At 52.4% G+C, this 12676-nt stretch overlaps 1 protein-coding gene across 1 annotated transcript; it reads left to right on the top strand.

The window, feature by feature from the left end:
• Positions 1-6294: 6294 nt before the first annotated feature.
• Positions 6295-9285, top strand: PNMA6E (PNMA family member 6E). Its single transcript, XM_088833947.1, has 6 exons — positions 6295-6682; positions 6737-6772; positions 6809-7258; positions 7313-7474; positions 7565-7825; positions 7880-9285. The coding sequence occupies exons 1-6, from the start codon at positions 6295-6297 to the stop codon at positions 9283-9285; spliced, it is 2703 nt and encodes a 900-aa protein (XP_088690073.1).
• Positions 9286-12676: the final 3391 nt, after the last annotated feature.

The raw sequence follows: 12676 nt of genomic DNA on the forward strand, positions 1-12676 counted from the left end.
CTGGAGAATCCCAGGGACGGGGGAGCCTGGTGGGCTGCCATCTATGGGGTCGCACAGAGTCAGACATGACTGAAGCGACTTAGCAGCAGCAGCAGCAACCTTCTTAGTATAAAGATAAGCAATTCAATTACCAGGGTTTGGGACAGCCTGGTTTTGTTAGAGGCTGTATTGTAGGCACTATCATGAATGCCTCTAGATGCCGTCTCCAGAAGAGTTTCCCAGTTTTTTTAATGAAGAATTTCAAACAGATGCCCAGCCTAAAGAAAGTCATGTAATAGAAATCTGTGGATGCACCTGGCAGCTCCAGCAGCAATCCACCCAGGCCCATCCCACTCCGTCTCTCCTCTATCCACCTCTCCTTATTGTGGCAGGAGTGAGGATGGGGCGGGTGCAGGCAGAGACAGTGCCCTGAAGGCAGCAAGCCCTGATTCAGGCAATCTGCAGTGAGTCCCAGGGATACCAGCGGGGAAGGGATCTGGAAAAGTGGTCCAGGGCCAAAGCCAAGCCTCAGGAAGGAGGGAGGGTCCAAGCCAGTGGTGGGAGGTGGCCTGGGGTGTATGTAGAGCCTTGAGTGGTGTCCTCCCAACTCCAGACACTAAGGGAGTGACAGATGGAGCCCAAAGCTGATGGCAAGCCATTACATTTAGAATGCATAAGCAACAAGGAGAAAAGGGAACCCTCTTACACTGTTGGTGGGAATGCAAACTAGTACAGCCACTATGGAGAACAGTGTGGAGATTCCTTAAAAAAATGGAAATAGAACTGCCATACAACCCAGCAACTCCACTGCTGGGCACACACACCGAGGAAACCAGAATTGAAAGGGACACGTGTACCCCAATGTTCATCGCAGCACTGTTTACAATAGCTAGGACATGGAAGCAACCCAGATGTCCGTCAGCAGACGAATGGATAAGAAAGCTGTGGTACATATACACAATGGAATGTTACTCAGCTATTAAAAAGAACGCATTTGAATCAGTTCTAATGAGGTGGATGAAACTGGAACCTATTATACAGAGTGAAGTAAGTCAGAAAGAAAAACACCAATACAGTATATTAACGCATATATATGGAATTTATACGTCCATGGAGTCACAGATTTGGACACATCTGAGCGACTGAACTGATGGAATTTAGAAAGATGGTAACGATGATCCTATATGAGAGACAGCAAAAGAGACACAGATATAAAGAACAGACTCTATTCTTTTTGGACTCTGTGGGAGAAAGCAGGGGTGGGACGATTTAAGAGGATAGCATTGAAACATGTATATTACCATATGTGATAATTTATGTGATATTACCATATGTGATAAAGGAAATGGCAACCCACTCCAGTATTCTTGCCTAGGAAATCCCATGGACAAAGTCTGAGCCTGATGGGTGACAGTCCATGGGGTCGCAGAGTCGGACACAACTTAGCAACTGAGGACACGCCATATGTGAAATAGATGACCAGTCCAAGTTTGATGCATAAAACAGGGCACTCAAAGCCGGTGCACTGGGACAACCCAGAAGGATGGATGGGGAGGGAGGTGGTAGGGGGGTTTGGGATGGGGAACACATGTACACCCATGGCTAATTCCTGTCAATGTACGGCAAAAAGCACCACAATATTGTAAAGTAATTAGCCTCCAATACATAAATTAATTAAAAAAAAAGGTCCTACTGTGGAGCACAGAGAACTATACTCAATATCCTGTGATAGATCATAATGGAAAAGAATATAAAAAAGAATGCATATATGTGTATAACTGAGTCACTTTGCTGGACAGCACAGATTGGTACAACATTGTAAATCAGCTATGCTTCAATAAAAAATTTAAAAATAAAGCGGAAAAAAACAATGAAGGTGAAATGAGTACCTTTTGAGACAGATGAAAGCTAAGAAAATTCACCAATAGATCTGTACTAAAAGAATGCTAAAGAACATCTTTCCACATGAAGAAATATGATAGTAGAGGGAAATCTTGATCTTTGGGTAGAGATGAGGAACACCAGAAATGGTAAATATGGTTGTAAACATTCAAACACGGACATGAATTTGAGCAAATTCCGGGAGATAGTGGAGGACAGAGGAGCCTGGCATGCTGCAGGCCATGGGGCCGCCAAGAGTTGGAAACGACAGCAACTAAACAGCAACAACAGACATTTAAACGTTAAAAAATACTTGTTTGCTCTTAATTTCTTTATTATACATATGACTATTAAAAGTTGTAATAGCAAGTATATTGTAAGGTTTATAATCCATGTAGATATAATATACATGGAAACTACAGTATAAAAGATGGGGTAGAGAGGGAATGAGGGCTCAGGATGGAGGGGACACCTATGGCCGATTCATATTTATGCATGGCAGAAAAAAATCACAATATTGTAAATTATATTGTAGAAATGTTCATACATTTATGTGAAGTGGTACATTGTTAACCACAATCAGGCAGTGAAAAATTAAAGATATCCAGTAAGTTCCCTACATAAGAGCATTCAAGTGGGGAACTTTCAAAGATGTGAATGCATATTCACATGTCCAATCATGTAAGTTAGCTCACGTTTCTGGTGTACATTGTCACGTGTGAGCACCCTCTACAAGTGGATGTACTTTAGTGTACTTTACTGTACAGTACTGTATGGAGTATTTCAAGTATTACAGTATTTCAAGCCCAGGATGCCCAGACTCAATCATAAAAGCAGTGGCAATGTAGCCGGTATTGAGAAGAGGTGCCAAGCAATAACGATGGAAACAAAAGTGAAAATAATCGAGAGAGGGAGCAAAGTGAAAGGTGATAGATGTCACTAGTTCTTATAACATGCCTCATTCAACCACTGGCATGATTCTAAAGCATTATGACAAAATCATGGAACATGTGAAGTCGGCTGTGCCGATGATGTGAACAGTAATATGGCAGAAGTGTGAAAAAGTGATGGAGGGACTAGAGAGAGAAATGTCTCAGTGTGTGAATGTAAGATCAGCATCAGTGTCAAGTCCACTCAGCTTACTGCTGATTCAAGAGAAAGATGACAGCCTGGAAGGATAGGGTGGGGAGGTGGGAGGAGATTTCAGAATGGAGGGGACACATGTATACCTATGGCCAATTCATATTTATGCATGGCAAAAACCATCACAATACTGAAAAGTAATTATCCTCCAATTAAAATAAATAAATAAAAAGAGAAAGCTAAAAGCCTTCATGAAATTATTACCTCAGGCAGGAAAAAGGGAACACAGGGACAAAAATAGATGGACAAGCAGTGCTATGTACTGAATGTTTGTAAATGCCCCACCAATTCACCTGTTAAATTCTAACCCCCAAAGCAATGAGATTTGGAGGTGGGGCCTTTGGGAAGTGATTAGCCCACGAGGGTGGAACCCTAAGCAAAGAGATTAGTGACTTTATAAAAGGGACACCGGAGAGTTCCCTCATCCTCTTTCCGCCATGAGAGAAGATGGCTAGTTGATAAAACTAGACAAAAAATCAGTAAATATACAGAACAGCATTATGAAATTATCAGTCACAGTATAAGATGAACTATAACAGGCTTCCCAGGTGGCACTAGTGGTAAAGAACCTGTCTGCCAATGCAGGAGACTAAGAGATGCAGGTTCGATCCCTGGGTCGGGAAGATTCCCTGGAGAAGGGCATAGGAGCCCACTGCAGTATTCTTGCCTGGAGAATCCCCAGGGACACAGGAGCCTGGCGGGCTATAGTCCATAGGGTTGCAAAGACCCAGACACGACTGAAGCGACTTAGCATGCACATAAAGAGAAACTGACCAATTTGCCAGCGATGGGTTTTCCATCTGCAAATTTATTTTTGCAACTCAGCTGCCTTGCAGGGAGACCTTTTGATTGGTGGAAAGCAAATGAAGTGACATGAAAGTCGCTCAGTTGTGTCCTTCTCTAGGGGATCTTCCCAACCCAGGGATCGAACCCAGGTCTCCCACATTGCGGGCAGTTTTTTTTTTTACCATCTGCGCCATCAGGGAAGCCATCTTTGCTTCCCCGGGGCGCCAAGCGTTGGAACATCAAGTCCTTAGTGCTCACCGCTTGTTGATACAGTAGCAAAGAGCCTCCTCTCGTGCGTTTCTCATCCAATCATTTTCCTTGTAAACAGCTGCCTAGAACTTTCTCCCCCATCTTCCTGGAACTTCCGGGAGCACAGAGGAAACGCAGGTGGCATTCGCACAGAGGGCTCGGGATAGTGCGCTGCACAGTTCCTGGCTGCGCTGCTGAGCCGAGTTCTTCAGGCCCTTCTGACCGGGATTCGAGAGTCATTTACAGAGTCGGAGAAAGTAAGTAGACAGGCGAAGACTTTGCTGGGGTCTGGACTCCGCAGTTACCAGGGGTACAGGGTGGGCTGGCCCAGCAAGGAGTGGAGGTGGGGGGAGGGCCAACATCTACTAGATTGGGAATCCGGGTGAGGCCGCAGACAGCGGCGGGCTTCAGAGGGGCTGAGGGAAGGGTTTCCTCACTGTAGGGGTTCTGAGGGGAGGACCACTGACTGCCACGGTGGCTTCTGGGGGAGCGTTCTGACTTGGGGGAGCAGAGCGGGTGGCTAATGGTTAAACTTGTGGGGGTCTCAGAAGGAATGGCTTCCTGCTGAGCGGGTGAGGCCTGCTTTGGGGGCCATAAGAGAGTACTACTGACTGAGGGAGTGGGGACGACGTGAGAGGGGGTTCCCCCATGCCGAGACATGAGGGGAACATGAGGAAAGGGCTAATGTCTTCCCCCTGTGGTGGAAGGAAGGGGCTGAGGGGAGGGAGGGGTTGATGGGGTGGACTCGTGAATGCGGTTTGGAAACCGTTAGGGGAGGTACCAGCTCTGCAGGGGGTGGGGCGGGGGCAGAGGACGTTGGTGGCCGGAAGGGGGCTCTGGCTCCCTTCTAGGGCGGAGGCAAGAGGGGCAGTCTCTACATTGGTGAGATAGTGTGAGACAGTGCTTGTGGGAGGACTCCTCGGTGTGGGGAGGTGAGAGGGGAAGTCTGTTCTCTAAACATGTGGGGGCGCCCAGCTTCTAGGGCCTAGAGGAGAGCGCCACCAAGTGGCGGGGTAGGGGACTGGAGTTGAAGCGGGTGAGGAGGAGCCGCCTGGCCTCGTCGGGTGAGTGAGGCCGAGACTGGCGGCGCTGGAGCTGCTGTGATCTGGTGGAGGCTGTTTGCCATTGCAAATGGATTTGTGGGGGTTCTAGGTGGGGGCGCGGGCTCTGGCACACCGTATTAGGAACGGAGAGGTTCCAGGTTGCCTCTGAAGGAGTGGCACAGGAATTGCAGTGGTGGGAGGGGCGGGGCCCTGGTCTCCACACAAAATACAGATTCTTCACGAGGGTGCTTCGTACATTCACTGGGATACACCACATCTAAATTTAAAGGTATTGCAATTTTTCATGATAAGTTCTCTTACCACAGGGGAATATTATTTGATGTTAATAATGAAAATATATCTTTAAATACTGGGAAATCCATGGATTGAAGAAAAAAAATCACAAAGGGACTTAGAAAATATTTCAAACTGAATAATGAAAAAAACACAACTTACCCAACTTACCCAAATTAGTGGGAGGCAGCTAAAGAAGCAATAGGAAGAAAATGTATTGTTCTAAATGCTTATGTTAGAAAAGAGTGAGGGCATAAAATTAGTCACCTAACAGTCCCTACAGAGATGCTAGACAAAGAAGAAGAGCGAAAGAAGCATAAAATGAGTTGACTGAAGTAATAATTGGGCTAAGAGAGGAAGTTGGTGATAGAAAGCAAATCCTGGACACGATGAACCAAGCCATATGTTTGTTTTTTTTTTAAAAAAGGGCAACAAAACTGAGAAAGCCCTAGGAAGACGAATCAAGGAAAAATACAAAGAATGCTAAACACCAATATTAGGAATGAAAGAGGGCTAACACTCCAGGTCAGATGTACATTAAAAAGAGAATATAGGGCTATGATAGAAAAAATTAACCTAAAAAACTTGAAAAATTCCTTGGGAAAAAGGCAACTTCCTAAAACTGATGCCAGAAATGTAGAAAATGTTTTGTTTTGTAAATATATATTGAAGGATAATTGTTTTACAGAATTTTGTGGCTTGTTTTGTAAATGCATTTAATTTATCAGAAAAGTTTCCTAAACCCAAACAAACAAAATAGGTTGGGGCAGTGCTCTAAGTTGCTGCTGTGAAGGGCAGTGGGGTGGGCTGTGTGGCCCAAACATTATTCTCTCCCCTTCATACCCACAAGCCTGTTCCCACACTTCAGCAGTCTGTGCACACCCCTTTGATCACTTTCTCCATCCTCAGGTCCTCAAAAATGGTGATGCCACTGGCGCTGCTGCGAGACTGGTGCAGGTGGATGGGCGTGAATGAGGAGCGCTCTCTGCTCCTCCTGGGCATCCCAGATGACTGTGAAGACCAAGAATTCAAGGATGCCGTGCAGGCTGCCTTGGGCCCCCTGGGCAGATACCGAGTGCTGGGCAAGGTCTTCAGAAAGGAGCTGGGGTCGAAGGTTGCTTTGGTCGAGTTTGCCGAGTATTTAAGCCGAAGCTTGATCCCCCGACAAATACCAGGCAAAGGGGGACCCTGGGATGTTGTCTGCCTGCCCCAGGCCCCTGATGCTGAGTCACAGGATAGACCCAATTTCCTTGCACAGCCCCAGAGACGAGCAATGGTTGGTAGGATAGGTGAGGCAAGAGCCACAGGTGATGTTGGAGGAATAGGTGAGATGGGAGTCTCAGGTGAGGAGGAAGCCACAGGTGATGTTGGAGGAACAGGTGAGGTAGGAGCAGCAGGTGAGGAGGGAACTGCAGGAGATGTTGGAGAAACAGGTGAGGAGGGAGCTGCAGGTGATGTTGGAGGAACAGGTGAGGTGAGACCAGCAGGTGAGGAGGGAGCCACAGGTGATGTTGGAGGAACAGGTGAGGTGAGAGCAGCAGGTGAGGAGGGAGCCACAGGTGATGTTGGAGGAACAGGTGAGGTGAGAGCAGCAGGTGAGGAGGGAGCCACAGGTGATGTTGGAGGAACAGGTGAGGTGAGAGCAGCAGGTGAGGAGGGAGCCACAGGTGATGTTGGAGGAACAGGTGAAGTGGGAGTCTCAGGTGAGGAGGGAGCCGCAGGTGATGTTGGAGAAATAGGTGAAGTGAGAGCAGCAGGTGAAGAGGAAGCCGCAGGTGATGTTGGAGGAACAGGTGAGGTGAGAGCAGCAGGTGAGGAGGGAGCCACAGGTGATGTTGGAGGAACAGGTGAAGTGGGAGTCTCAGGTGAGGAGGGAGCCGCAGGTGATGTTGGAGAAATAGGTGAAGTGAGAGCAGCAGGTGAAGAGGAAGCCGCAGGTGATGTTGGAGGAACAGGTGAGGTGAGAGCAGCAGGTGAGGAGGGAGCCACAGGTGATGTTGGAGGAACAGGTGAAGTGGGAGTCTCAGGTGAGGAGGGAGCCGCAGGTGATGTTGGAGAAATAGGTGAAGTGAGAGCAGCAGGTGAAGAGGAAGCCGCAGGTGATGTTGGAGGAACAGGTGAGGTGGGAGCAGCAGGTGAGGAGGGCACCTCAAGCGAGGAGGGAACCTCAAGTGAGAATGGACCTGCAGGGGAGGAGGGAGCTGCAGGTATGGAGGGAGCCACAGGTGAGATGGGAGCCGCAGGTGAGGCAGGAGCCTCAAGTGAGAATGGGCCCGCCTGTGAGGAGGGAGCCACAGATGAGGAGGGAGCTGCAGGAGCTGCAGGGGAGGCAGGAGCTGCAGGGGAGGCAGGAGCTGGCTTCGAGGGACGAGCTATCTGTGAGGCAGAAGCTACCAGTGAGGCAGGTGGTACAGGTGAGGCAGGCACTGCAGATGAGGAAGGGGCTGCAGGTGAGGCAGGAGCTGGCGTTGAGGCAGAACTTGCACGTGAGGCAGGAGCTCCAGGTGAGGCAGGTGCTCCAGGTGGGGCACGCACTGCAGATGAGGCCGGGGCAGCTGGTGAGGCAGGAGCTGAGGATGAGGCCAGAGCTGAAGACGAAGCAGGAACATCCGATGAGGAGGGAGCGGCAGGTGATATGGGAGTTGCAGGTGTGGCCGGATCTCTGAGCATGGCAGGAGCGGCCGGGGAGGCAGGAGTTCCCATGGAGGCTGCAGCTGCAGGCATCGCCGGAGCCATGGATGAGCCAAGGGCCCAGTCCCCTCAGTGGCGGCTGGCCTTGGAGCCCGTGCTAGAGAATATGGGCTACCAGGAGCTGAGAACTTTCTCCGGGATGGAAGAGCCGGGCGAAGGGGAAGAGTCCTTTGAGAGCTGGCTGGATCATGCCAACGACATGCTGTACCTGTGGCGCCACGTGACCGAGATGGAGCGTAGAAGGAGGCTGGTGGAGAGCTTGGGGGGTCCGGCGCTGGATCTCCTGTGCACCCTCCTGGCGGAAGATCCCAACCTGGCGGCCCAGGACTGCCTGATGGCGCTGGTGGAGGCATTTGGGAGCAAGGATCCCCGGGTGACCGCTCGGCTGAAGTTCATGACATGTGCCCAGCGGCCCCAGGAGAGCCTCTTTGCCTTTGTGATGCGCCTGGAAGGCCTGCTGCAGTTGGCCCTGGGCAGGGGGGCCATGCACCCAGCCATCGCAGATCAGCTGCGTGCCCGGCAGGTGCTCATGCGGGCCCGGCCCAACAACCTGATGCGGAACAAGCTGAAGAGGATGCGGATGGAGAGAAGACCCCCCAGCTTCGTGGCGATGCTGCAGCTCATCCGGGAGACTGAAGCCTGGGAGACCGACCCAGCGATGGGTGAGCAGTTGCCAATGGAGGAGGAGGCGGCCCACGGGGTCCTCGGAGACCTGGCCGCTGCCCTGGCCCATATGATCGTCACCGAGGGCACAGCTGCAGGTGGAAGTGAGGCCTCCCCAGCCAGTGGAGATACATCTACCCAGGTTGCCCTTTCCAAGGAAGGTGACGTCGAGGCCCTCCTAGCACATGAAGAGGCCAGTAAGGCAATTGGCAGCAGCGCCGAGGTTGCCCAGGCTGCTCCTGAAGGTCGTGATGCTGCCAGGGCAGCCTCTGCCCCTGGGGAGACCACTCAGGAAGATGGAAGGGCTCCTGGCCCCCCGGGCCTAGGTCAGGAGGCAACCTCAGAGGTCCCTTGGGGCCTCACCACTGCCTGGATGGGCGGGGCTTCCCCGATGGTCCCAGGAAGTCCTGGCTCAGAACCAGAGGGTCTCCCCGAAGCAGGAGACCAGGAGGCTGAGGAGCCCCCCAAGAAGGGGCTCAAGCCCATCCCAGAGGAGCCCAGAGATGAGGAAGGGGCTGTGGAGATGAGCCCCCCAGGGTTCTCCTTTGATCAATAGGCTCAGCAGGTCCCAGGCCCCTGGCCTGGAAGGAGGGAGAGGCCAGGTCAAGCAGCCTCCTGGCCCCACGTTAGGGGCCATGTCATGGTGCCTGGGCCTCCCCACCCCCCAAAGAGGGGACCCCTATTCAGCATCCCCTGGGACAGGCTGCTCCTTGTCCTGGGAAGTCCAGATGTGCCCCTGTAGGCCCCCTAGTGAAACAGATCTCAAGGAACGCCTCCCTGGCCCAGCCCCTCTCCCCTCCCGGTCGACACACATCCCTGAGCTGTCATCAACTCCCCTCCCACCCCCTGCAGAGCCCTGAGATGCCTGTGAACCCAGGCCGGGTGTCCCCACCTACCTGGTCAGCCACCCCTGGGCCCTGCCATGTGCCCTGAGCTTCAGCACCAGCCAAGGCCTGGTCCTTAGCTCAGCATGTGCTTCCCCATTGTGGATTCAGGCCAAGTTCTGCTTGGTCTCCTGGAGATGTGCATGTGTTCTTCTCTGAGCAGTTCCCCCCACCGTGGCGCAGAGACACCCCAGCCCACTCCCAGGAACCGGCAGGAAGGAGGGGACGGACGAGGGCTTGACCGGCTACCACCCCGGGACCTCGGGAAGGAAGATCTCCATCAGGGGGCTTTGAGAGGCCCCCTGGGACCTGTACTTTGCTGGGCCACTCCATACTTGCTTGGGACTCTGCGTTCTCGGCTTGGTGCAGCATACCCTGCTGTGTGACTGTCCTGTGCTGGCCATAGGGCATGTGGGTCCAAGTGGGAGGGGCTGCCCTGGGGGGATCGGGCATTGCCAGTGCCCACTGTCCTGGCAAGACACTGCCAGCGAGGCCCTCAGAAAGGGAGAGGGTGGGGGAGGGAGGGATGCTGCATTGGGGGAGGGGCACCTTGTTAGGGACCCTGGGATGCGGGGGTGGGGTGGGGTGGGGGTGGGACTGTGATCTCTAGCAGCCATCAGAAGTTCCCTGTGTTGTCATTCCCTGTCTTCAATAGTTTTAGCCTGTGTTGCGCTTCAATAAAATTTGCTGAATGTTTCAGCTGAGCCTCATTTTTGCTCTGGACAGTGGAGGGGAGGGGCTGCTGGGGGTGGGGCCGGGGGTGGGGGGAGCAACAGTGGCCTGGTATCCCTAGTGAGCACTGTGGTGTGGTCCCAGCAGGGTCGGGGTCGGGGGGCCCAAATATGTTCCTGCTTAGCACCCATGGCAATGAGAGGGTAAGGTAGGTACTTTGAAGATCCAGACATGGTGAGGGTTTTTCTTCCATCTGATAGGTGAACCGTAACATTTTGAGGTTATATTTGTTCTCATTTTGGGATAGTTGTGTCTTTTGAACACAACCATAGTTGACAGAGACAGAGTAGTCCTCTGTCTTTTGAAAATGGATGGCGGTGATCCTGGTTTTCTTTTTCACTGGGGGCAGGTGCCCCTGGCATCCAAGTGCCTGAGACCCAGGGCTGCTCAAGAGGTGGGATGCAGAGTGGGGCTCCAAAACAAGGAACTGGCATGTCCGGAGATCTCTAGCCTCCTTGGTGAGAAAGCTAGTATTAGTCTGATAGAGTTTAAAAAAAAACAACCCAAATGTATTTTAAGCTGAGGGATTGTAAAATGCGAAAAACCGCACTGTGGAACAACAGTTACAGCACTTAGCAGTGGAAAATCAGGCCTGGACACTTGTAGGGTTTCTGGGAGTGTGGGCGCAAACATACCCACACCACCTCCGCCTGCAAACAAATTTGCTCTTGAAGAGAAGACAGGACCAGCCCACTGAGACCTGCAAGGGTGAAGGCCCAGTCATGTGAGGCAGAGGGCCAGGGGTGCTCTCTGAAGGGGTAATGTTCAGGGATGGGGGAAACTGGCCTGACACTAAGGGCACTGGGAAACTGTCGGACCCAGGGACCATACCTGCATCTCTCGTGCCTCCTGCATTGGCAGGCAGATTCTTTACCACTAGCGCCACCTGGGAAGTGGTGGGAGGGAGGGGGTCAGAGGGGTGTCCTCGCCTGTCCAGCACTGTTGCATGATTTAGAGCCTTGTTCCTTTCTGCAAAGCCTCTGGGCCTGGCTCTCCAGCCCTCCCCGAATGCCGATGGGACCCCAGGGATCCTTTGGCTAATTCCCTTTGTGCTCCCACTGGCCACAATGAGATGTGATGTCTAAAGTCTGTCAGTGGTACGAGGGCCGCCCAGTGACACTCACTGAAAGGATCCCAGACCTCAGCAGGCGCCTGCCAGGTGGCCGGGAGTTGGAAAGCTGGGGCTAATGCCCCAAGGGCAAGTCTAGGGCAAACCAGGCAGAGGTACAGAGGGTGGGTCTTCACCTCTTGTCTCGGAACTGAAATCTGAGGGGGAGCTGGGCTGATGGCAAGAGCAGAGCCCACAGTCTGTGGTCAGTGGCAGGGCACACATGCGTGCACGTCCAGCTGGTGCCTCCTGCTGGCTGGGAGGGCTGTTGCCAGTGATGAGGAGCCTGTGAGCCCCTGGGGGAGTCTCTGGGATTAGAAATCTCCAGGCAAAGCTTCAGTATGTGTGTGCATTTGTGTGGTGCATATGTGGGTATATGTGACTGTGTGTGGAGTTTTTGTGAGTGTGCGTGATTGTGTAGTGTGAGTTTGTGATTGTGTAGTGTGAGTGTGTAGGGTTGATGTGAACATGTTTGAGCGTGTGTGAGTGTGTGTGTAGCTACATATATGTGTGAGTGAGTGTGGGCACAGAAGGGCTTATCTCTCAGGCCACATCACCTTTGCTGACTGGAGCCCATGAGCTGGAGGAAGAAGATGTCAGCTGACTCCAGCCAACTGAGGGTGCCAAGCAGACTGACTGCAGGGGGCGCCCCTGTCCCCAGTGTACCACCCTGTCCCCATTCCCCAAAGCTTTGGGTACTTTACTCAAGTCTCAAATGGGGTGGCAGGAGACATCTCTACAAACCTTGACATTGCCTTTCACATTTCCTTCTCTGTCTCCCTCCACCCTCCATTTGCCCTGCAGTCCAAGCCCATGTTGATGTAGCCCCTTCTGGCCCTGCCGGGACCTGGGCAGCTGGTGGAGACCTGTGGGGTGGCATGCCCTCCACTCCCTGACACACCCTTTCTAGTGGGCAGGGCCACATCCATGGCTCTGCTGCCAAGGGGTGGCAGCTCACCGTGTGGACACCCTCCCTAAGCCCTGGCGAGATCCTGCTGGTGCCCCCTGCAGTCCCCTGGCCCATCTCTGTCCCAGCCCAGTCCCTGTGTGCAGAGGGGGAGACTGTATTCAGCCAATAGCCCCTGAGACTCAGCTATAACTGGATGCTTGGCAGGGTACAACTTAGTACCGGACCCTTGGAGGGCACTGAGGAACTGACCTTGAGCAGCTCCTCCACAGGGGCCTTGGTGTGGGGGCCTGATTCTTGCTCTGTGGACACATCC

The sequence above is a fragment of the Moschus berezovskii genome, chromosome X (assembly GCF_049115385.1).
Source record: "Moschus berezovskii isolate FMDL1 chromosome X, NW_MosBer_1.0, whole genome shotgun sequence".
NCBI classification, from domain to species: domain Eukaryota; kingdom Metazoa; phylum Chordata; class Mammalia; order Artiodactyla; family Moschidae; genus Moschus; species Moschus berezovskii.